General features: G+C 43.8%; 1 protein-coding gene across 2 annotated transcripts in view; it reads right to left on the reverse strand.

The window, feature by feature from the left end:
- LOC308335926 (eukaryotic translation initiation factor 4 gamma 3-like) overlaps positions 1-26,232 on the reverse strand; it is a 79,912-nt gene that overhangs the window by 17,820 nt on the left and 35,860 nt on the right. Inside the window, exons 9-22 of one of the 2 annotated variants that reach the window (XM_080793149.1) lie at positions 25,603-25,728; positions 23,401-23,608; positions 19,926-20,702; positions 18,838-18,926; positions 16,066-16,393; positions 14,519-14,643; positions 12,663-12,815; positions 9,089-9,241; positions 6,881-7,078; positions 5,593-5,736; positions 4,920-5,156; positions 2,348-2,452; positions 1,778-1,919; positions 1,026-1,147 (exon numbers count right to left, since the gene is read on the reverse strand). In XM_080793149.1, the coding sequence (XP_080649275.1) occupies positions 1,026-1,147; positions 1,778-1,919; positions 2,348-2,452; positions 4,920-5,156; positions 5,593-5,736; positions 6,881-7,078; positions 9,089-9,241; positions 12,663-12,815; positions 14,519-14,643; positions 16,066-16,393; positions 18,838-18,926; positions 19,926-20,702; positions 23,401-23,608; positions 25,603-25,728 (2,907 nt within the window). The remainder of the gene's footprint in view (positions 1-1,025; positions 1,148-1,777; positions 1,920-2,347; positions 2,453-4,919; positions 5,157-5,592; positions 5,737-6,880; positions 7,079-9,088; positions 9,242-12,662; positions 12,816-14,518; positions 14,644-16,065; positions 16,394-18,837; positions 18,927-19,925; positions 20,703-23,400; positions 23,609-25,602; positions 25,729-26,232) is intronic. The other variant, XM_080793148.1, reaches the window with a different exon arrangement.

Genomic DNA, 26,232 nt, shown 5'->3' on the forward strand with positions numbered 1-26,232 from the left:
ACCGTGCAGTGTTCTACTGAACTAGAAAACCAGGAACTGGGATCAGATGAGGACAGGGGATATGGCTGTCATGTACATATCCCATCAACAGCATGCATAAGCAAGGACTCCAGCAAAGATCTGTTTGTCAACAGCCAACTTTCTGTGTGCAACAAAAAAAAACTAAACATCACAGCTAATGGGGAAGTGACAACTGAAAGAACAAAGAAAACAAAAACCCCAGAATGATCCTGAGAGGGGAGCATTTCTAACATGTCAAGACTCGCATCTCTGCAGGGTGAACAAACGTCCCTATTCACGGTACGCGACAACAACGAATTGTTATTGTAATTATTCAACCTTCTCAAGAAACCTGCATACAGACACATCCAAGTTTTCCAGACTCGGAATACAAAGTGCTGAAAGTCAAGTCTTTTGACTTTTTGTTGAATTAAAGGCCCTCATTAAGGTCTGACAATCCCTGAATGTACCCGACAGGCAATATAAAGACCTACTGTATGCATATTAGTTATTCTTATAAACCAATGGAAAAATAATGATCCATAAATTCTAAGCCCACCACACACCTGCATGCTGCTTTCTGGCTTAATAATGCTACAAATCATAACAAATCGCTTCTACAATAAAGATTTCTAGGTAGGTAGAAAGGAAGTAGGGAGACCACCTCCAACCACTGCAGATTATTACCCATTAAACTATATATATAATATATATAATATATATATATATATATATATATATATATATATATATATATAAGCAGCACATGGTCAGAATATCTCACTTGGTGCATGATTGTACCTCTTTGGCAGGCTGGTGTCAGAACAATATTACACTGACATTATTTGACATGTAATAGTTTAAAATGTCCACCACATTTTCAGGACCAAGACTTGATATTAAAGATCAATATGCTCAGTATATGCTTTTCAGGGAAACACACTTCACAGAGGTGCACGGTTATAACACACTTCACGGAGGTGAACGGTTATAACACACTTCACGGAGGTGCACGGTTATCCGACCTTGGAGATCTTGGGGATCTTGGTGGGGTCGATGGTCCTGCTGTTCTTGGTCATAGGCACAGTGTTCCAGGTCTCTTCTCTCTGTACGCGCTGCTCTCTCTGCTGCTCTGCTCTGGGATCTGCTGAAACAAACACACACACACACGCAAACAAATGAAATTAAAACATCCATTAGAGGTAATGGTAAAGGCTAGAGGGCTGGCAATTGACCCATTGTCAGCCTTCCGATTGGTCCCAGTCCGGGATGCACATGCAGATTAGACACACCAACAGACCGACATGCGGAAACAACGGTCGGACATGTGGTCAAACATGCGCTGCTCCCGTGCTTGCGGTTAGGGTTTGAGGTAGGTTGTCGGACCAATATTATGTCTAAACTAAAGCCTGTACCCCCCCAGTCCACATTATCTCATTCCGGCCAATCACAAGTTGCGTCCTCACTTTTGTCTTCAATGGTTTGTGTTACGCAATGTTTGAGTTTACACAAACACTCAAAATTGTCCATTCATTGTCAATGGGATTTAATGTTTGTGTAGGACAATGTTTGCGTTTCCACACACACTAAAAGCTGGACATAGGAGGGGCTAGCGCCCCTCAAATATCTGAGTACTTCTTCCACCACTGCTTTCTGGCCACTACAGGGATCTCTGCAGGCTGTGGGAAGACCATGCTCTTCTGCCTGGGTGACCATTGCTGTGCCTATGTGGTCCTAAGCCTTAAAGAGGATTTGGACAGTGGGGTCTGAGTCTGACCTGGCCTTCTGGACTTGCTGTCCTTGGAGAGTAGCTGCTGGTGCACCTTCCTCTGTTCCTCCTGCTCCTCGATCTTGGCCTCCTTGTGGATCTGCTCGATGGTTTTAGGGCCCTGGTCGGCTCTCCTTGACACCCAGTTGTGCTGCAGGGGGAGAAGGGCAAAGTTCTGGGTCGAGAACACAGGCCCGAACTAATCGGTTGTTTCATGGTCCCTAAAGTTTAATGTTCTTTCTCCCTCCCCCTCTGCCACTCAGGTAGAAGAGTGCATTGCTGACAAGTGGACGTCTTCCCACCACCTCAAGCTCAACACAGATGTCTCACTATTTCAAAATTAATCGTTTATCTGGTATCCAAGTTTCTTCGACGCACTATTTAGTTCTCTCTACACTATGTGGCAATTTACCTTGTTTATGGACAAGAGTTCATGCGTACTCTTATTCTGCACTTGTAAGTCACTACATTTTAGATGTAGCACGACACACACACACACACACACACACACACACACACACACACACACACACACACACACACACGCACACACACATCTTAACAAACACATTCACTTACCAATCGTAAGTCTACGATGTCTTGTAACATAAACCGTATCCGAGACGACGTCTTACGCTCTTTGACGATTTTTTCCATTTGATTGAAATACTGATCCATGCGAGGCTGTCGAGAGAGAGAGAGAGAGAGAGAGATGAGAGAGAGAGCATGGAGTTACATTAATGTCCTATGTCTCCCTATTCACTTTAGTGGACAACACGTTGCTTTGACTTCACATTATTTCACTCAATTTAGCAATATTGCATTTTATGACTCTTTTACTGACACACCAGCCTAACAGAAACTGAATGAGGTTAGAACAAAAACAATAATTGCCCGCAAAAACAGAACCCACATAGAACGCAATGGGTCGGCGCTGTATCTGCCAAAAAAATGACCACACAGCTGGGTAGGAGAATCATGTGTGAAGGAAGCCAGAGCACCCATTACCATGGTCAAATCAGCACGCTCCTAAAACATTTGCTTTCATTGACATGAAGCAGTGTTTTAATGTTTGAAACAAACCTGGATAATATATTGGTAGCACGTCCCCGGTACTGCCAGGAGTTGTCACTGCACTTGATTACCAGTGGGTTAGATTAGAGACAGACAACACCCTTTTGAATAACAGATCACTGCAAAACTTCAAAAGAGCTCTGCAGCCACAACCGACACACTGGATGAGAGATAGCTTGAATAAGAATGTGAAACCTGCTTTCAATTTGATCACTGCAGAAAGAGGTCTGGGCACTTTGGTTCCTTTGGCCAAATTAACCTTGTGACTTTCTGGCCGCTGATCAGCAAAATGTTAATAACACAAGAAAAATAGCAAAGATAGCCAATCTATATGCCCATGATGTGATGCGTTGTGAGCTTGTAGATTGGCTATTTCCGCAATTCCATCGCACAGCAACGTATTCGTTAAATAACCCAAAAACATAATATATAAATAAATTGCCAAGTGCACACTGTGCTATTTTGAACACATACCACACGTTACCTCTACTAGATCCTGAAGAAGAATGGGTTAGTCTGTGAAACTACAGAGTCCCATTTAGATGCACAGCAGTGCCTAAACAACAAGAAATATGGAGATTAGAAGGTGTATAAGCATGTTCATGTTCCAAGTTCAAGAGCTCAGTGTCGGAGTGTATACAGAATGGAGAGAGAGACGGTGGTATGTATTATGTATTATACTTTCCCAGCATCCCAGTGTGCGCTCTCAGCTTCAGCCACCTCTCATGTAGAAGGACGTTTGTTGTACTTTTGAAATACAGATAACACCCTGTGCTAGTTGGTCTTCGCCCCAAAAATAATCAAAATCTAGATAATGGTCCAACTCTGTAATATACCGGGTCACAAGTGCTGATGTCATCTAACGACTTAGTCCATGACATCAGTTCAGTAATGACCAATTTATTTTCTTTTCGTATAACTTAAAACAATGTGTTAAGAGAAACAAGAAATGTTGGGTTTAGATTTAAAAATTTAAATAAAATTAGCAGGCTCTGAGAAAAAAGGAGAGAAAGGCTTTCATATACTGTAGGCAAGAAATTCTACACAGCCTCAAAACACCATTATTTAGAAGGCCATTTGCACCGCCACTCATGCTAAGAAATAACTAGCCCATTGCTATTCAGAATATTGGAGTTTCCATTATTCCACACACACTCGAGAATCTAGAAAGTCTGCAGAGAAGGTGCTGCCGCATCACTGGGATAACAAATAATTCCTTTCCTACTCGGGAGACGAGAAAAGAGGAGGCCACTCAACGAGAATGCAATTCTCAGCACATGGTCAGAATAGAGACACAATACTGAGAGAAGGGATCAGTCCAATGATCCAGGGCCTGTCTAGAGACAGAATACTGAGAGAAGGGATCAGTCCAATGATCCAGGGCCTGTCTAGAGACAGAATACTGAGAGAAAGGATCAGTCCAATGATCCAGGGCCTGTCTAGAGACAGAATACTGAGAGAAAGGATCAGTCCAATGATCCAGGGCCTGTCTAGAGACAGAATACTGAGAGAAAGGATCAGTCCAATGATCCAGGGCCTGTCTAGAGAAGGGATCAGTCCAATGATCCAGGGCCTGTCTAGAGACACAGGGCTGTATTTTGCGTGTCTTAAGTACCAGGTCTTATTCCATAACTTGAGTAAACTAAAGACCTGGAGGCGTGATCAATGCTCTTTGGCCACTCAGAATAGCCAAATGGCATTGATCACGCCTCCAGGTCTTTAGTTTACTCAAGTTAGGGAATAAGACCTGGTACTTAAGACACGCAAAATACAGCCCACAATACTGAGAGAAGGGATCAGTCCAATGATCCAGGGCCTGTCTAGAGCTACAATTTAAGAAATGGGAGGACACTCACACAACCCGCGAGTCTCACACAAAGACACCAGATGTTCTTCTTCCCAAGAGCATACAAGCTTTACCAGAAGTAATGATGGCTATGATCACCTGCTGTCACTCAAATTAGCCTGGTGAATGTTAGTCTTAATTATTATTTTCTCAGGGAATATTAATGCCACGTTCACACTAGTCGCACACACTGTCACCGCTGGTGTAGTGTACAGAGCATAAGTGTCTCACCTTGGCTTTCTCAAAGTCCAAGTCCTTGCCGATGGTTGTGAGCAGCCTGCAGAGACACTCCAGCGACTCCTCGTCGTGGTTCTTTAGTAGCTTCACCACACAGTCGTGCATGATGGCCTCCGTCAGCATCTTGAGCTTGAAGAGCTCACCGATGAAGCGGATGTTGCCGATGGACCGCCCCCTGGCCTTGTTCTTGGCGTCCTGCAGCTCCTCCTGCAGACGCTCGCGCTCCGTCGACTGTGGGAGGGTGTGATATGGGTGTGACGGGGGTGTATGGGAGGGTGTGTGATGGGGGTGTGTGGGGGTGTGGGGACAAGCAGAATACGGTTAGGCCTTTTCATCTAGACCTGTCACAATTATTCCATAATCGCCTAATGCAATGATTTTAGATATTATTTTGCAAAAATCTGGTAATTTCCTTGGTTTAGAGGTATACGAGTCAATTTCATGACACTTTTGAGATTTCCAGTGATTGTGAAGAATGGTGTCAATTAGGACGTACAAAATCATGGTTTTGGTACTACATATATTATCTTTAACCACTTTAACCCAAGCATCCATATTCTGGGGGGACCTTTGTCGATCTACAAGCTCAAAACACATAGCGTATTGAGCATGTAGATCGGCTATTTTTGGTTATTTTTTACGTTTTTAACAACCGATTTGTACAAACCGTAGCAGAGTCCAGCTCTTTCTGCTTCCTTGCAAATTCCACGTCATCCACCTTGTCCCTCTCAAACTCCTTCTGGCAGCGGTTGAGCAGAAGCTTGCGGAAGTTCACTGTGGTGGCCGGCTTGTCAGTCATGGGCACTTTGAGCTGGACCACAAGCAAAGTGAGGAGAGTCTAGTTTAGCATGGTGGCGCTGTCTTTATCTCCATATTCCAACTTTTAATGTTTTATTGTTAATGCTGTATTTCCTGGTACAAGAGTGATGTGTAAAAGTAGTAAAAATAGCCGATCTAATCTATAAGCTCACAGCGTGTCGCACCAGGACACGTTGTGAGCTGTATATCTGTTATTTTTGCCATTTCTGAAAAGTTTGGAAAGTGAAAGGGTTTTCTTAATATTGAACCAAATAAAAGTATTTACAAGTTAATTTACAGGGGCCAGATAGGGATGTGCAATTAACCTCTTTCAACCTGGCATTAGTAGTTCAGTCATGTGATTATAGATACAAATGTGCAAACATTTTAAAATGAAAGAAATCGCAGATTGGCCATTTTCATCATCCGTTGTTCTACAAAGTATCATTATTTAATTTCAAGATTTGATCATTTAAAATTATTGATAGATGCCAGTACACAGAGGCCATAAGTATTTCTGACATGATTAATCCTAATAATCATCCCAGCATACAACTGTTATCTAAGCCTTATCTAACAAAGCAAGCTTACTAAGATGCCTTGGGGAGACCAAGCAGGTGGGGGGGGGAAGATTACAAACATTGCACTATTTTACTATTACACCTGGATGCTGTCTAGAATGTCTATTCTTCTACATCTACCCAATGAGCAGTGCCTTGGTCATGGGAACTTTAAAAGTAGCTGCTGATGGAGGGGAAAACGCTACATAATTTACCACTCCATGGTTGTAAGTCACAAGTCCACTTCTAGGATCTTCAGGCGGACAGCGCCCATCACCCAGAGCCATAGAGTATAGAGTCTATACTCTTATGGCTGGGTCTATACTCTACTATAGACAGAGTTGCGACATTGAGGGGGCAGAAACCAGCCCGGTCACGTGGTTCATGTACTCGTGTAAGCCCATAGACTCCAATGCATTCCGTAAACTTCCAGTGTCCCTATTCGCCAATAGAAGTCTATGTAGAAGAGACTGGCCCTATGAACTGGCCCCATGGACTGGCACCATGAAGTGAACGGAGTTGTCGGAACTCTGTCTTACTCTATGGCTCTGCTACCACCCTCAGAACAATCATCCGACAACGAAATTTGTCACTTACTGTGGCGAGGCAGCGGCACATGTTCCCGTAGGCCACAGAGAAGCTGGGCTCATCGATGGCCTTCTCGAAGACGAGGTCGATGACTCCCTTCAACCTCTCCTCTGTGTCGATGGTCAGGTCGGTCACCTGCTTCATCAGCTGGTTGAACATCTGAGGCGTCAGCTTGTTCAGGATGCTGCGCACCTTCCGGAACAACTCCTGAGGGGTTGTGATAGTGGGTGTGAAACAATTATAAAGTGAAGTCGATCACCGTGGGAGGCATTCATGCAACGGCCCATTAAACACATCAAGCCACTCGGTTGCAGGCTATATTTCTTGCCAACATACTGTGATTACTATGGCATGGGAATTTCTGGAAATCCTTACCATGAATATACTTCATATTTGACATATCTGTAAAACAGATTTGACGCATTGATATTAATACCATTGACAAAACCTGGTGCAACAGTGACCTGGCCTACTGCTTTGTGAGTGTTCATGTGTTATGTGGTTAAACTGTAATAATGTTATTGTGTGCTATTTTTATGCATAATTTTATTTAGCACAAGGAAAGGCAATAGGCAGAGTTGAGATGACTCGGGTCAAAAGGTAATAGGCAGAGAGTTGAGATGACTCTGGTCAAAAGGTAATAGGCAGAGAGTTGAGATGACTCGGGTCAAAAGGCATGGTAATAGGCAGAGAGTTGAGATGACTCGGGTCAAAAGGTAATAGGCAGAGAGTTGAGATGACTCGGGTCAAAAGGTAATAGGCAGAGAGTTGAGATGACTCGGGTCAAAAGGCATGGTAATAGGCAGAGAGTTGAGATGACTCGGGTCAAAAGGCATGGTAATAGGCAGAGAGTTGAGATGACTCGGGTCAAAAGGTAATAGGCAGAGAGTTGAGATGACTCGGGTCAAAAGGCATGGTAATAGGCAGAGAGTTGAGATGACTCGGGTCAAAAGGTAATAGGCAGAGAGTTGAGATGACTCGGGTCAAAAGGTAATAGGCAGAGAGTTGAGATGACTCGGGTCAAAAGGTAATAGGCAGAGAGTTGAGATGACTCGGGTCAAAAGGCATGGTAATAGGCAGAGAGTTGAGATGACTCAGGTCAAAAACGCAATAGGCAGAGAGTTGAGATGACTCGGGTCAAAAGGTAATAGGCAGAGAGTTGAGATGACTCGGCTCAAAAGGCATTTGTATTGTGATGTTCGCGAGTGATTTGTTCCTTTTCGTGAACGGGAACGAACTGTGTCATTTCCTCAACAGTAATCGTTCAACTGGATCTATAACATTCCAGTGGAGAGAAGGTTGACTCGGTCGCATCAAGATGCCACTGGCTAACCCACTGTTTCCCAAACAGTGGGTTACGGCCCAATTGTGGGTCGCAGATTCTTTTGCGTGGGTCTGGAGTGAATATTCCTTTATTTTTTGTTTCCATAATTTTGCCATTATCATTATTTCCACAACAACCTGCACATTTTCATGAGTTGAAAACAAATTCAAAGATTTTTCAAAAATAATTTCAGCATGAGTTCAAGTCCGTTGCTCTCCCCAGGTTGGCGGAGGGTGTGTAGAGCCCAGGATCACATTAGATAATTGACACAGGGGTGGAAAAATGGGTTACAAAATCGTGGGATAAATTATTTTTTTTAAAGGGAGAAAAAAAAAAGAAAAGGAAATTCATGAATAAAATATAAGAGAATCACAGAAACTCTGTGGAAAAAAGCAGTTCTGTAAGCTTTTTCACTAGTTTGCCTTAACCCAGTGGTCCGTCAGTGTCCATTTGGTTCCATTTGTACACTCTCAGAGTTACAGACCCATAAGGGTCCATTTGGTTACAAACTATAATTTAGCTGGGGACCCCCTGGAACTCCCTCAAGGACCCCTGGCGGTCCCCGGACCCGAATTTGGGAACGACTGCCTTAACCCATTAAGACCTGAGGCCGATTCTACAAAATGCCTTCTAAATCAGTAGTTCTCAAACATTTTTGTGTCAAGGACCCCAAAATGTATATAAAATGTTTTGACTACCAGACGAGAAGGAAGCGCAGCATGGCATAAAGTTACATGCTGTGGGCTTGCATATCTGCTATTTTTTTATGTTCTTCTAAATCCTAAGAGTTTTCTGTGAAACATAAAATGACATAAGAGATGCTTTCCCGGCTTTAATGCACATAAAAGCGGGGGTCCTTGATTTTTAGTTTTTGAGAATCATTTTCAGTTTACCTGTGTATTCACGACCTCGGGTTCGTCTGCAGGGCCTTCCCTCTTCAAGCCAGGCTTCCAGGCATTGTCAGATTTCTTCAGCTGGACATCGTCCACAGACACGTTCATGATGATCTTCCTGGGCGGTGGCCTCCGCGTGCCCATATTCATCAGCTGGCAGAGAGGAGAGGCAATGAGAACACAAAGCCCATAACACAAGACATAACACAGCCCAAAAATGACTTTATCTCGTATTCCTTTACAATGAATGAAGAATCCCAAAACTAAGGAAGGACTTGATGAATCGAAGTTGTTATGCGGGGGAAGCTCACCCAACAGAAAAAAACAATTTAAATTAAATTTAAACTCCAACACAGCTATCGGAGTATAATCCAAGAAGTGTCTTGTATGCAGTCGTATCATCATGAGTTAAAAAACTACTTTTTTCTCTTGTTTGCTTAAATTCATTGCGTATTCTCTATACTCTCTAATAACTCATTTTTGGATGCTTCATTCACGTTAATGGAATGGAATACATTTTTGCCATATATGCAAGGCTTTGCAGGGATCGTAATTGATTGATTGATATTTCCGCTGAATGTTTCCACCAGAATAGAGACACTGGTGTTTATTTAATCAAAAATGACAAATGTGTGAATATAGTTCTGAGATTATCATTGAACAACAGGATCCAAGGGGACATTCTTTTCACACATTTGAATAAACAATATGGACTGGAGGGCAGCCAGGCTGCCTCTATAATCTAGACGCTAGGTCTTTCTGTATTTGATAAAGCCACAGATATCCCATCATTGTTCAGGATTTTCAGGGCGCCGGCGACCCGATAGCCGTGTGGTTAGTGCGCATACCACATCTAATGCCTGACAGCGAGTCCCCGGTTTGATTCTCGGCCGGCCGGACCATGTCACTCCCCTGCATGTCACTCTCTGTGTCTCTCTTCACTGTACGTATAAAATAAAGGCCCAGAAAGCTACAAAAATATCAAAAACGAATTCATTGTAAAATTATTATCTAGAAAACGTAAACGTGTTGATACATTTAAAAATGTAAATAGGTTTTATTCTTGTTAACGGAGTGTTTGCTGTATTCTAAAGAGTTACCCGTTCGTATCACAGGCACCGATAGCCATCATTGACTTTATTTCATCCAACACCACATGTGGTGGTGGTGGTGGGCGGCAGCGTTGCTTTGCACACGGAACGGAAGACATGTAGTTGACTGAGGCTACTGCTGCTTATTATCACAACATAAAGTTATATCATGATTTCGACCTAAATGGTGTAATATATCAACAAGCATAATGATAAAAAAAAGATTAGCCTGAGGACTGTCTTGATCCAAGGCTGTTTCAAACACGGTCATCACTCATCAGGCTAATGTTTTTTAACTTTAGTTAAACTTTCAGAGTGACGCATTAGGCCTACATTACTTGGGTTAGCTTACATCTTGTGTTGAATGTTGACATTATAATCCCTTGGTTTTTCATCAGCACGAGCGTGACTAAAATAGGCTACAGGCTGCAGCCTGGTGATAAAAAAAATAAACACCACACCACTTGTGAAATGCTACGATAAGGAAGCAAGGATTCGGCCGTGATGTCACTGCTATGCAACAAGGAAGTAGCACACTAAGCACAGCAGCAGAAACAGAACGCCATTATGAAGGAATCGGCAGGGAGTGATGTGACATCACTGACGATTCCTTGGGCATGGGACGGACTTAAGAAGCACCCTGCAGCTCAGCTTATTTATAACATCCTGCAGTGTGGGTGCGCTGATTAAAAAAGGTCACCCACCCACGTTTTGTTGCGTCCCGCTCGTACCCGCACCCGTGTGTGTGTGTTGTATTTAAGATCAAAGTGGGATGGATGTTGAGTTCATCTCAAATGCCATTAACTTTAAAAGCTGAAATGCCATCAACTGGAAAGAAAGGTTTTTGTGTGACTGTCTGGTACAGTATGTTTAAGTTCAAGTATGGTACACGCATACTCGGACGGTAGGTTCGAATCAGGGTTTGGGTGGTTTCTTTTAGTTTTTTATTTTATTTATCTTACGTACAAGACTCCATGTATTATTCACCAACAGCAGCATATAAACAATTACGTGCAAGGTGTGAACACAAAAACAGATGTTAAAATATTGGTCCCGCTTGGAGCATAAGAAATACTGTAAATACATCTGTTTGCAGGATTGCAGCCCTAGTAGCTACCATACTCCACCACAAACGTGTGTAAATAGTAATTAAACTACCAATGTTTAAGCTGTTTAAGGTAGATTCATAAATTATTGGTGCAGGTTCAATACATTGATTGTCTGTATGATTTGACGAGACGGCATGTTTTTTCCCCCATATTTTACCCACATCAGTTTTATTTTTTAATTAAGAACAATTCTTGACCAGTACAAGATCACCACTGTGATGCTTAGCTGAGATAGTCCTCTTTCCCTGCTCTACAGCCTAGAAACGATCTCTCTTTCGGCTAAATACTTTATTTTAGGCCTTTAACATTACACATTTCATGACAGTTCACACTTTGCACTCACACAAGAAAAGCCCATCAAGTATTAAGCAGCGAACGCAAATAACGAGATCTTGCTAGCAACGCCAGTGGCTATTATTATTATTATTAAATATCAAATGACGGGATCTAAGGCACTACTTGATGGCAAAACAAGTTTGAACCAATCCCAAGTGATGAGTGGTTATGGGCAGTCAGAGACTTAAATTCCTTATCTGAATGCTGTAAATTGTCGTTGATTACTTATAGACATAAAATGATAATGGCACGTGCCCATGGACTTAAAACTATATTATTACATAATTTAGTTACTGGGTTAACTTGACATTCCAAACCTTGGATTTTTGCTTCCCTGTCTTTTGCGACTCGATTAACAGGTCTATTGTTGAATGGAGATGCAAAGCAGACTGTCACCGAACACTACGGGTCAGATCAAATGCTTGCCGTCCGTACCATACCATGTGGCTATTGTGTCGTAAGCAGAGGCTTAAAAGTTCTTTGTCATAGACCTTCTACAAGCATAATATAAAACAAAGCTCTTGGATTGCGCAGTGATGGCTGATTTGTCTAGATAAGGTATAAAGTACACCCTTGGGATGGTAGTTACTAGTTGGTCAAAAATGGCTGCCAGCGTAAATGTTTTAGTGGGACACGTTACAACAACACTACTTCACAAATTACAAGGAAAGGTTTGGATGAAACCTTTCTGAAACCCCCCAACAACAACAAACGAGGGCTATTTATGATCCTGTTTGAGTTTAACCACGGAGCTTTTCATTATCCCTTTCACAGGACGAGACATCGCAGTGTGTGGGTGTGAGTCAGTGTGTGTGACTGACTTTGAGTGTCCAAGATTGTGCCACCTGCCAGTAAAACAGCTGAGAAAGTGTGTGTGTGGAACGAACATCAACATTATTTCAATCTCAATTCAAAGTGTTCTCTAATCTCTACTATTTGATTAACCTAGGCTACATGAGCAAGATTAAGTCAGTCATTGGTTTTAAATGTTGGTTTTGCTGTATTTTGTACTTTAGGTGTTTTAAGTGTGAGACTCACCACAGCACCTCGTCCCCCGGCCATGCCGGCCATGCTGGCCATCCCGGCCATCATCATCTGCCTGCCGAATTCAGCGAAGGCGGGTGTAAAATCTGGCCCTCTCTGTATTACCCGGGTCTCGGATACTCGTGGCGGCAATTTGTTTTGGTTGATCTGCAAATCACACCAGACAACAGGTAGTTGTTAAGTATAAGCATAAGCACACCACTCACTCACACACACACACACACACACACACACACACACACACACACACACACACACACAAGCACACACACAAGCACACACACAAGACGCAAGTGTGTCAACCGAACAGCAGGGGGAGTAGTGATCTTTTAACAACACTGGAATGGGGCAATAGGATGCTGACATTCTGATAATGTGTCATGTGTGAGAGTGTGAGCCTTTGACTTTGGTGTGTGCAAAGCGTGAATGCATGCTTGAGTACACTTCAAGCCCAGCGGTCCTGTAAAGGTGGCCTACGGTAAATCACCGCGCTACAGCGTACATAACCACTCCGATGTTCCATGTGTTTTGACTGTACTCAGTGATAAATTATACTGAGCTGATTCAGTGAGGGGGGAGTGAGGGGGGGCTCGGAGGGAGAGAAGTCAGAACCAGATGTGGCGGGAGAAGGGGGAGGAAGGAAGTAAGGGAGAGAGAGAGAGAGAGAGAGAGAGAGAGAGAGAGAGTGCTGTGGGGGAGGAGAAGTGAACAAATCCAGCTCTTTTGTCTTTCAAGCTGTCCTTGACTTCCTCTCTGCTCTTCCAGCAGGAGTTTTCTTTCTAGGAAAAACCAAAAAAAAGACTCTGGGATTTGTTCTTCAACTGTTCGCAGGCCGGGTCCTGTTTTTTTCTTGGGGTGGTGGGGTGGGGAGAGTACCATCAACACTGCCAAGTGTGACATAATAGCAATGCGATTTTAATCAAAGCCGCATTTCTGCAAGCTATAGACGCTCCACCCGTACATAATGTATGCATCTTGTGGAGCGAACAAAGCTCTACGCGTACATTTGTGCATGCAACCTACCAAAGATAAGTAGGGTCTAAGTCAAGAAAACCAAACTTTATTAGCCCTGAGAAATTAAAGATTTCCCACATTTCAGGCCTTATTCAAAAAGTGTATTTCCGTCTATAGAAAGCAATATTCATGGTAACATTGTGGAGTTTACTGTAGTTTATACATCTACTGACTATCTGTACTGTACTGTACTACCTGCCATTTCACAACTACCGTTTAGAGCAAAATAGGGCGTTAGAATTACATCTATGAAATGACTGAAATGTAATGATCTCAAATGTACCCAATTGGTGGTGGAAGGTTAGGTCAAGAATTAAAGTCGTTTATGCTAACCACACCAGCCATGGTATGCCACTTCCACATGTGTGGTAGCCACAACCACCAATTGCATCGCTACGGTAGGCTGCAGCACCAGCAAAAAGCAGAGCGGAGAAGTTGAGAAAAGTTCAACCTCGTCAACTTTGGCAAGACAGCAGCACACTGTGGTCCGAGTAGGCATGGACGAGGTGCATAGTACTAAACGGACTACTGTATTGATAATAGTTTTAAACTAGCAGTTGTAGATTAATCAATAGTGAGCAACTGCATGGCTGTTTGTACTTCTGTTGGGCGCAACTGCAGCTCTCACTGGACCACAACCCATTTATTTTTTACAAGGGTGTCACTCCTACCTCGGACACGCTCATTTAGTGGAATCCTGCCATGTGGAAATTCGCTACCTGCTATTTTTGGGAAATGTTCACCCCAGAATAGGGACACTAGGGTAAATGTGGTTAATATTATTCAGTGGCAGATGGCACTGTCAGAGGTCACATGGGTGGGCGGAACGTACTCACCTTGTCCAGTACTACGTCACTGATGGGAGGGAGGCCCTCCGGCTTCTGTACGCACGCGGGCATGAACTGGAAGCCCAGGAGGAAATCCCTGTTATACTGGCGCTTCCCGTTTGGATCGGCCAGGTCTGGACCATCCAACGAGGGGGGGTAGAGATAGAGGGACGGAAACAGAGGGCACAGGGAGTCGTTTGTTTTGTAGAACGTTGTGTCTTAGACATAGTAGTAGTTTATTGCAAGGTTTGCCATAACTTGTTTTAAGCTTGATTTGATTTATACTTTGTCATACGACGGTGTTGCCTGCTGATCTACAGGGTCAAAACTACTACCCTTTGGAATGAGAGATGCAGTCATTCCACTACAGGGTGTTCCTTAAGAGTATACAATGTCCAGCTTGGAGGAAATCCAACGAGGTCACAGGGGCGATATAAAAAGGTGTTTGGTGGTTTCGAATAATGGCCAAAATGGTTTATTATGCACTTTATGGCTGCAATGAAATTGAAAAGCGTGCACACACGAAGAAGACATAAGTAAACGGTGTAGTAGGTTCTGCTCTCTGTTGGATGCAATGCTCCTTAAGAGCCTGATTTGCACAGTGGTATCGCACATCGAAACTAGCCGAATACAAGCTCACAACGCATTGTCAGCTTGTAAGTTAGTATTTGTGACAAGCAACACCGTCGTGTGACGAATTAGGCTTCAGGATGATCACGAGGGGCGGCAGTTAGAAAGTAACCAGCATGGGGTCACGGTGGCACAGTCGGTAGTGCTGTCGCCTCATAGCTGTGGGCGCTGGGGGCGTGTTCCCTCCTCCGCATCATCAGTGCCCATACCCAGGCGGGGTTGTCGAAAGGGCCTTTCTGTGTGGAGTTTCTGCATGTTCTCCCCGTGTCCCTTAGGGTAGGTACCCTCACAAAAACATGCAGTAATCCTGGTCTCTAAACTACCTCCCCCTGGCCAGCCGGGGCACCTGATGGAGGGGAAAGGAACTGGTCGGAATAACGTGTTCCTTCCACACGCTACGTCCGGCCGGGGAAACTCTCCCCTGTCAGGTGAAAAGAAGCAGCTTGGACTCCTCATGTATAGAAGGAAGCATGAGGTCAGTCCACTGCCCCCTCCAGGTTGGCAGAGGAAGTGTAGCGCCCAGGATTACATTAGATAATTGACACTGGGTGAAAAAATGGGTTACAAAATCGTGGGATAAAAACGTAGTAAAACAAATTAAGTAGCCAGCTGGCACCTGTTGTCTAAAGTCTGCATTTTAGGCGTCTATGTTTGTAGCAGGGCCATACAGAATGAATTTACCGTACTGTTTCTGTGGCAACAAATATGCTGATTCATCTCACTATTAACTTTTCCTCCTCCAGAACTCAAACCATACAGATTATTTTTCTTTCTTTCTTATCTCTGCTGCCCTGACTCTACCTCCATCCTCTCTTGTTACAGAATCTACGAAATGATGGTGCACACATTTTAAAATATATTTCACCCACTTCTTTACACCTGTAATGTGACAATAAAGCAGATTCTGGTGTGTCCCTCTAGTCTACCTTCTATATCCTGGCTTGGCCCAGTGGAATTCTCCTTGTCCCCAGGGGTGACACCGCTGTCGCTGCTCTCCGTCTCAGAGGTGTGGCCGGCTCCGTTCCTCATGGGCTCCAGCTCTGTCTCGCCGTTCTCCTCTGGGGTGGCAGGGTTCTCCTCAGCCTCCAGTCCAGGGGCTGGGGATGGAGATGGAGATGGAGACGGAGCAGCAGGTACGGCGACCAGGACCGGGGCCGGACTGGAGGCAGGAGTTAGGGGTGTGGGACTGCTGCTCAGGGGAGCAGAGTTCAAGATCTGGTCTCGAACAGCCGGCTCTACTGGCCTGGGCTCCTCCTGTTGGAAACCAAGTTGCGTGTTTAGATTAGATTCGTTCACGAATGTACTAAACATGAAATCACATGTGCAATACAAAAAGTAAGCAAATATATCCAAATGTAACGAGACATAAGAGTCGCTGCTCATGTTCATGGTTTGACATTTTGTTCAAAGTGAACCACTTCTGCAAACTTTAGATAGCCAAACAGGATGGAATATGAAAAATTGGACGGATCCGTCTTGATCACATGACTATAGAGATTAGAAGGTGTACTGATTTGCGATGATTGTAAAATCTGTAGGGGTAAACTGGTGGCGCTATAACAGGCCGATGTGAAAGATTTGGGGCAGGAGTCCTGCTCTGGCAACCAGGGAGTGTGTTTGCACAGTGTTTTCACATCAATCGAGCCAACGGTGCCAGAGATGAGCTGCTCACAGACAGACGGACGGACGAGTCCCGGCCACGCCTTCGGCCTGGCAGAAACAATACGTGCCTGTGGCTACTGGCTAATGCTCAATGATTCATCATTGTGTCAATTCAACTAATGCAGTGTATGCAGACGGTCTTCGATGTTGGACAAATGAGGCCGGGGATGAAATGGTTAAAGGCTCCACCAGCCTGAAACACTTCTGCATGACGGTGACGTCACATCAGTGACATGTCCTCTGTATTTTTCCCCAGCGTTTTGCCAACAAGCCCAGAGGATCGTCAATGTTCAAGCGTTTTTATGCTTGTGTTGCTGAAACACTAGCATGATTAATATACTGGTCAAGTAGACTCGACTACACAAGTCATTATTTCATGTTTGACAACATTCAAGTAGAACTATCAGATGGTGTAATCAAGTTAAATAATTGGTCACTCTACAAAGGCTTTGCTTTACTTTGGGATTGTTTTTTAACGACAATAACCTTTGCAACCGAAACAAATAAAACTAACACTTTACAATAACGACCTGTTGTAAATCATTTATAAACATTTATAAGCTGTTTGTAGATGAGTAATAATCATGAACAGACTGTTGACTGTTTGTCGACATCCATAAATGTATTTTCGGCAAATCAGCTATCATGACATGCCAAGCATAGCATAGTCATGACAACATCTAGGGACCACACTTTAAACAAATGTTAAATCCTGTGGTATGCCTATAGTATATATTTAGAGCAGAGCCATTTTAAGGGTTGGATGGGATGGGGTTTGGTGGAAGAATAGGTGTGGAGTTAGTGAAAGATGATGACAGAAGGGACCAAGCAGAAGTGGGTAACAGTAAACACGCGCACGGATAAGGGCAAAGGAAGTGCAGGAGATGGGATGTAAAAGAGTGCTACAGTAAAAGTACACAGAAAGATCCTCAGTGTTAATGTATCCAGTGCACACATGTAACCAGATGGACCCATAAAGGGAAACCTTTACTTTCAACCAAAATGTTATTGTTCGGAGGCGGGATTATTGCAGATCCAAAATAGTGTGGCAAAAATGTCCTATATCTTCCATATTTATCGGTGTGAAATATTGACGTAGTGAAGCGATTACATAAAAACAAGCCGTTTCACGCCATCGACAAAATATCCTATGTACACCCGATGACACCAAACAACTATCTCAAATCAGAACCACAGGACGCAGGTTGAAAATTGGTATTCCTTTAAGACCAAGTATTTTACTGTGTAAAGACAAGGGAGTGAGATAGATGGACTCCCTTCCAACAGTGGGCCCTGTAAGGTAGAGTGACCATGATGGATAGAAGAGGCTGAATTAGTTGGGGAGAGGCAGACAAGGACAGACGATGAGAAGGGCAGGGAAGAGGATGAGAGGAAGAGTGATAGTGAGATAGACGGACAGGAAAGAAAAGGGGGTGAAAGAGTGAGGTGGAGGGACGGAGGTGCTTTCACACGGAGCGGGGCTTCAACAAGATGGATAGGATAACTCCTGCTTGACGTCCTCAGACCATAACAAACCCCTGCAGTCCGTCTGCCTGCACTCCACTCACTGCCACACATGTGGAAGCATTTTCCATTTGAACTGTTGCTCACATAGTGCCTTTCAGTGCCTCGCTGTTCTCAGTGCCTCACTCAGTGCCTCATGCTTACAAGATGCTGGTGTCAAAGTAAATCTAAGGTATTTTATCCAAGTTCTTATTTTGAAGATATTTGCAGACAATATTAGAGAATGCAATTAGTTGTACTGTATGTACTGTAGTGAACAACGGAAGTTAAAAGGCTATAATTGCCTCCAATTCTACAATGCATGAAAACAAAAGGAGGGAAAGCGAATGAAAGTGAGCAATAGAGACGTGTGAATCTACACTGGCCTCATCATTCGATTACGGTTCACCTATTAATGTTGATTCTATTTTTAATTGACAATTTTCTATTATTACTGCATATTTGTGCACAAATCAATACAACCAAATGGAACCATGAATCCCTGTTGTACGACATCGTGACGCGTCACTTACCTCATTCTCCTTCTGAAGAGTGTCTTCGGCAGGGCCCACTTCATTTGGTTTCTTCCAGGTCTTTGGTGAAGCAGGAGCAGTCAGACATACTGCAGGGGGAGATAAGTGTGTTATTATATAGTTTGTTTGATGAAACAACCTAGAACGGACAACACTACTCTCCTTCGTAAAGAAATGAATCCAATGCAACAATGATTATGTGTGCCGGTGGTGCCTGGCAGTGGCAGCATGTGTAACAGGAGATGTAGGTCGTTAGGATAGAAAAAACATAATATACCTCTGAGAGAAAATAAATGCATGGTCCCATTATTCTGGGTGTTTGGTTTATTCCACTTGGAAGACCAGGTCGGTGGGGTTTGGTTTATTCCACTTGGAAGACCAGGTCGGTGGGGTTTGCCACAAAGGTTTACACCAGTGACTCTCAAAGTGGGGTCCAGGCCAGTGGTACATTGAGGGGGTGTACTATAAGATTTGGGATCCTTGCTTGCAGGTCTGTAACCGTAAAAATGTACAAATGGAAACAATTAGACCCGTAAGGGTCCTTTTGGTTCCATTTGTACACTCTCAGTTATAGGGGGCCTTTGAAATGAAAATATTTGAGAACCACTGGGTTACACAATGAACACTCAAAAAGGCATTCTAGTAGATATGTATTTAGTGAAGGTCTTAACCACTTAAACCCCATACGTTGTTGGGCGGAGTCGCTCAGGGCTCAATAGTAGTATATTTTCTTTTATAGCCTGCTCTAGACATTAAATGGCTTCACTGAAAATACCTGACTATACTATACAAGCTTACACGTTGACAAGTTGTATGCTTGTAGATCTGCTATTTTCTGCGAAGGTTATCACCAGAATAAGGATTGCTGGTGTTTAAATGGTTTATAATAGAACTTTACATTTTGATGCACCATTTCTGAAACAATATAGAATATATATTATAATATAATATGCAACAGTGAGTACTGGTGGCCTGGGCCGTGACTCAACGGTCCAGGCACCTTGGCTGGAAATCCCCCTCCCCTCTATAAAAAGTATAAAATAAAGGCGAAAGCCAAAAAAATAAAAAATAAACTGAGTACTGGATACCTGTAGTGGGACTCTTCCTGGTTAGTGCTTGATGCTGGGGCTCTGTCTTGCAGTCAGTCTCTACCCCTGCTTTGATGGGGAGCTCTTTAGTGTCTAAGGGCTTGCTGGGCTCACTGACCTCCGCTGTGGCCTTCACTAGAGGCGGAAGGCCGGGAGGAGGCGCCGGCATGGCTGGGGAAGGGCCAGCGGTCAGGGTGACTGGCACCACGGCCACCGCAGGTGCTACGAGGGCAAGGGTAGCAGCAATAGGTACCTCCGGCCTCACGTCGGAGGGCAAAGTCTCAGAGAGGGCCTCTCTAGGAGTGGGAGCAGCCGGGGCCTGGGATTGGTGGAGTAGAGCTGGGACCAGAGGAGAAGGTTCCTTCACTGGGATGTCAGGCTCAGACACCACAGCATCCGCCAGCCCGTTCAAGGCCTTGGGTGGAGGCAGGGCTGGAGAAGCGGGCAGTGAGCACGGGGCTTCTGGAAGAGGCTTGTCCATGTTGAGGGTCTGGGGTGGCAGCGGAGGTGGCTTGGCCTCCCCAGCTGAAGACGACATGGGGGCAGCCAACACAGCAGGCTCCCCCGCTGATGGCCGACGCTCGCTGGCATTGGCTGCGGGAAGCAGGTGGGCAACAGGGGCTGCCACTGGGTCGGGGCAGGGAAGCTCTGGTTCAACAGCAGGAGAGGGGTCAATCACAGGGACCCTGGCCTCTCGTCTCTCCACTGGGGGTTCTGGCGGCACAAGCCCAGGTGAGGAAGACTTTGGGGCAGCTGGCTCACATTTTGGTGTGTTGTCTACAAGAACAAAGCACACAGATATGCAAATACATTTAGAATTCAATTAGAACCAGTAGATCATTCAATAAAAAGCCATTGAATATTTCAGCAAATACAATCTCTATCTTAATATATGACCGCCCCACCCACTTTTAGAGACAGAATTTGATTAAGACGTTCTGTTTGACGATCGGGCTACAATTATTTGGTTCAAATGCAAGTGTATTGTAGTGTGTCTGGCTGCCTGACCAGTGTTGGCAAAACCGACAGATGCAGACCATGTTGCCAGAGGACCCACCCTGATATATCCAGTGAAGTGTTGATCTGCAGTCTGCAGTTTGCATATTCGGAACTCCAGAAAAGTGTAAATCTTCTAAAAAACCCTGAACAAGGTTGACTAAATAAATATACTGCTTAATTATGGGAAAGGCAGACTGCTTTGCTGACGTTGCATCATGATTTATAGTTTAAATGAAAGTGGAAGCTTCTTTCAGCAATGCCTCACAGCAGTGCAGCATGAGAAAAACTGGGTTAATCAGTTAGTATCACAACAAATTATCATTGAACTAGAAAAGGGCACTCAGTGGAGCACAACTCTGCCAGGAGGCACGCCGCTACTTCCCTCCATATATGAGGACATTGTTTTGGGGTTGTGCTTGTTTATTAAAAAGGCACAGGCCAGCGGGGGAATAGGCTATTGCAAAGGATGCTGATTATTATTATTGTTTGTACAGGGCCAAACTGGGAACATGAGACGGCGTAATGCAAATGAAAGCGCCCCATCTCCATCCAAAACCTAAAAATATTAAAGTTGTTCAGAGTAGGCATCCAACGACTGACAGCCAGCTGACAAACTAACGTAAACTAGACAATTTTAAGATGTGGTTTCCCGACACAAGTACTGTATTAGTGGGTTGCAGCCAGCGCGATCCGAGGAAGCTTCAGGGTTAGCAACGGTTGCCAAGCTAGCAGCGGACAATCGTTATTATGGGGCGAGGCTTTGCGAGTCTACTGGCGTGGAACATCACAAATCTGCATGATGCATTTTTATCACATCTCCAGAGATTATATGAGATCTTGTGAGTTTTGGACAATATCTGTAGGCGTAACCATACACTTATTCACTTACAAGAAAATCGTAAATGTTGTCAACTATTGTTAGAAATGGCTGTGACTTCTATGGGAAATCTTTTCAGTCTACGTCATATGGTTTTAGTTAGACTTATATGCCAAAATATGAAGTCAGCTGTTATAGCTGAACTGAAATATATCTGGGAATTGATTTTCTTAGCCCATGGGCAGCATGCATAAGAAATGCGACACTTATCATGTGGTTGATTGAAGGCATGCCAGTCAGACAGACACACATAGGGGCGAAGCATAATCTCTGCCTTCTGCCTGGCTGAAATGTCAACAACTAAAAATCAAGATGAATTTGAGCAACATCTGTTTTCATATAAATCTTGTGCCTTGATGATACATGTCCAACTTGTGTTAAATAATATTGTTCTCAGCTGTTAAATTCAGTGATTTACATCGACTTGACTTATGACTTAGCCTTAAAGGGACATTTCACCACTGGAAGAAATCACAGTCACTCAATGTTAATAGTATTTGTAGTAGATAACAGTAGCACAATTTGAAATTTGCACCCTATGGCCAGAAAAAAAAAAGTCTGTGTGTTTCACTAGGGTCTGACTGGATTGCTGAATTCCTACAATGCCCATAATGCTTTAGTGCACTTCCCTCCTTGTGGAGAGGGGAGAGGCTGCATGGATGTGTGACTTCGTAGTCCAGGAAGGAAGTGAGACCACATTTTCATGAATATGGCGTCATGACTAAAATATATAAATAAATAAAAAACATATTACACACATAAAACGCCCAGGAAAGTCATTCCTGTGTCCTAAACATCATTAAAATAAGCTCTCTGGTTGCAAAAGGGGTGAAATGGCCCTTTAAGGCACTGGTATTAGACATTTCCATGTGTTTCTTATTCTTTGAATTGTCCAAAGAATAAAATATAAGAGGCTGTCGAAGAACATTCTCAGAAGCAGGGCTGCTGCTGTTTGATTGCGCAAGTGATTTCAAGCCGTTGCCAAAGATGGAGGACAGAAGAATGTAACATTTTGTATTCTCTTCAAAAACAAACTTCCGTTCTGTGGGAGACTTCTGTGATTGTTATGACCAAAACCACATCATTTCACAAGGGCTTTTGCCAGCTGGGGGTCTTATTTGAGGGAAAACCGAGGATTGGAAATAGCAATGAACAAAATGATTATTGTATTTCCATGATAAATATGTTGAAATAAATATGTTTTCCTGTACATCCCATAAAGTCTTTTTTTGTTTTAGATTTTTACATAAAAGGTTTTGCATGATAACATGCAAACAGAGATTATCAGACATTTCACAAGTATTCTTTGACCACTTTACTTGTTCTTTTCCATCACATGACCATGCACACGTCCAGAGAATACTAGACTCGAGTCTATGTACACTAGACTAGGAACAGTTCCATAATATAGGAGAGAAACTATTGAAAATTCTATGCCTTCCGAATGTGTACATGAAACGACAGCCTGCCTGCCTACGTTTGCAATTTGGTCTCAGATGTTTCTCGACAAACTAATCCCATCCAAATAGGGCTTCTGTCATGAGTGGTAGAAGGGAGGGGTGGGGGGGGTAGGGGTGGGGATTTGGGCAGACGGCAGACCTGGACCAGGCTTGCTGTCTGCAGCCCCGGCTGTGTTGGGGGGCTGCTGGGACTGTAGCGGTGGCTGAGGCTGTGGAGGCTCCAGGGTGTAGGATCCAGAATGGAACTGCTGAGGCTGAGGCTGAGACTGAGGCTGTGACTGAGGCCGAGACGGAGGCCGAGACGGAGGTTGGGACTCTGGAGTCTGGCTGCGACCCGGCGGCTGTTGCTGCGATTTGAGGTAGAAAATGTGAGGATAATGAGGGTGCGGCCATAAAAACTAGCAACACAGAAAGACACGGACAAACAGTCGCAGATGCAGGCAAGAAAAATGCACGCACACACACAAGCAAAAAAAAACAAGCCCAGCACAGCGCAGAGGAAAGCAGGAAAACGGAGCAGATCGGTGGGGTATGGGTTGATTTTGGCAGGAGCAAAACGTTAAGGACAAGATGACAGAAATGAGAGAAAGTGCGAAGATCAATTTCCGGTAAAGATAGGTGGGAAAGAACAAAGGAGAAAGGAGGAAGAGGAAAGAGTTGGAGGATGCACAAAGAGTTGTAAAAACAAAAAAGGGACAAAAAGAGAGAGAGAAAGAGAGGAAAGACACCGTTAACATCCAAGGAGGACACAGGGAGAAGAGATCACAACAACATCCCTCTTCAGAATCCACAGTTGCCAGCTCATTTTGTCCAGATGAGATTTAACATTATATGTTAGAGAAAAAAGTATTTCTGCCAATCCAAGCTGAGAAAATGGCACTTAGTCTCTGGGACAATTATGGTACCACAGAGAACAAAGTGACATCCATCATATAGGCTTGTAGCGTAGTAATTATATATTTTTGTCATCAGCATTTCTGAATAGGCAGATTAGGAAAGATATGGCGTGGATTCCGTAGAAGGAGAATGGGAGTATTCAGCGGACAATAACATACACAATCTACCATACAAGATAGGGGGAGGATAGACACAGTGGTAGAAGCGGGCAAGATAAGAGAGATACAAGTGGAATACAATAAAAAATAAAAATAAAAATAAAAGCTGTACGGCAAGTTCATCATCATATAAATATACAACAGAGGAGTTATGACAGGGCAGTGCCTAATTTAAATATCTTAATAATTATGCATCTGCTCCCTGGTGTGACCTAATATGATGTGACAAGTGACAACACAACACAGCTTCTCTGTACAGATGCTGCCCAATTAGGAAACCCTGCACTATGCTCTATGCAGTGTGTTTGTCTAAGACCTTTACCTCCGACTGACCCTGGCTCAGAGAACAAAACGTTGGCGGCTTGTGTGCGTGCATTAAGGATGTCATATACTGTGTATGTGCCACAATTATATTTCAATATTAAAATGACAAGAATCATTAGGATGGAAGACTATAAGATACGTTAGATTTTGGGTTGTGAAAGTTACAGGAGTGCATAATATGGTGTGTAACATCAAATAGAAGCTTAGCATGTCATCATTGTTAGAAGCTTAGCATGAAGCTTAGCATGTAATCATTGTTAAGTTGACATCACTTATTCACTTGGCTGTCTTCCATCGTATTCAAAGGTTTTTGTGGAGAAAGGTAACTAACCAGTCACAAATGACGCTTGCTCAATGAGCCTTGTTGACCTACTTTAATGTCATGTCACATCAAGGCAATAATGCATTTCTGCATAATCAACAAGGCTTACCAAATAAGTCTAATGTAATATTCCATCACATGATTTTAAGTGACACTCTCTGGTATCATGGCTTTTGTAGCAGTTGTGTAGACGTACTTTGGGTTGGTACAGTAGACTAAGAGGTTTGTGCATGCGTGCATGCGTGCGTGCATGAATGAGTGAGTCGAGTTACAATGGGATAGTGTAGTGTAGTGAAATGTATGTGTGAATAATGTTGTGTGTGCGTACCGTGAACGCAGCTAGCTAGCTGGACTATGACAGTATAATTAATATTTGCAATGCCCAAATATTTGGCATTCATGTATTTATAGGATGGAAGCTGGATATCGGAAAAGCTGCCGATACTGCCTAAAATTCTGGTATCATATATTATATATATATTAGAGAGTCCCCGGACCACACTTTGAGAGCCGCTGTCCTAGAATCATTTTTAAATTACACCCTAGTATCGGATCGGTACTCTGTATCGGCCGATACGCATGGGTATCGGGAAGGTTTTTTTTAAATCTCTAGTGTAAACACAGAGGACTGCAGGTGTACCTGTGGTGGAGTGGGGGTGGAGGAGGGGCGTCCGACGGGGGGCGTTGAATTCCGGCTCCCCGTGCCGCCCGACATGATCTCCTCTGTGATGTCCCTGCCACCCTGGTTGGGGTCACGGATACGGATCTGGGAGGACAATGTCGCGAAAGAGAAACACACCTCACTAAAGCGCCATAGTCCCGGTGCGACCCTGTCCTTTGTATCTATACACTTTGTGAGCTTTATATCGATATTAGAATGCCTTTCTGTTTTCCATTTTGAGGGGCGCTAGCCGCTCCTATGCCCAGCTTTCATTGAAGACGGAAAAGTGAGGACACAAATTGTGATTGGCCAGAATAAGATAATGTATGATAACAGCGCCCCGTTTCTGCACACACAACCACATTAGCTTCTGTATTAGCCATGGTCTTTCCACGCCGTTTCCTCTGAAAATACGGCGCTGTCCGTGGGTTTGATCAGATCGGCTATGTTCAGGGGTAATTTCTGATTTTGCGTTTTCTGGAGAAAGGATGGACGTTGCCGTAGCTCGCTAGCATTGGCGCTATTGCTACTAGCATTCAAGATGACCGCGCGTCATGGTAAAATTGCGTCTCATCATGTGACACCCAAGCGCTACCACTTTTGTCCACC

Source organism: Protomyctophum bolini, assembly GCF_963924005.1.
Source record: "Protomyctophum bolini genome assembly, chromosome: 2".
In the NCBI taxonomy this organism is placed as follows: Eukaryota; Metazoa; Chordata; class Actinopteri; order Myctophiformes; family Myctophidae; genus Protomyctophum; species Protomyctophum bolini.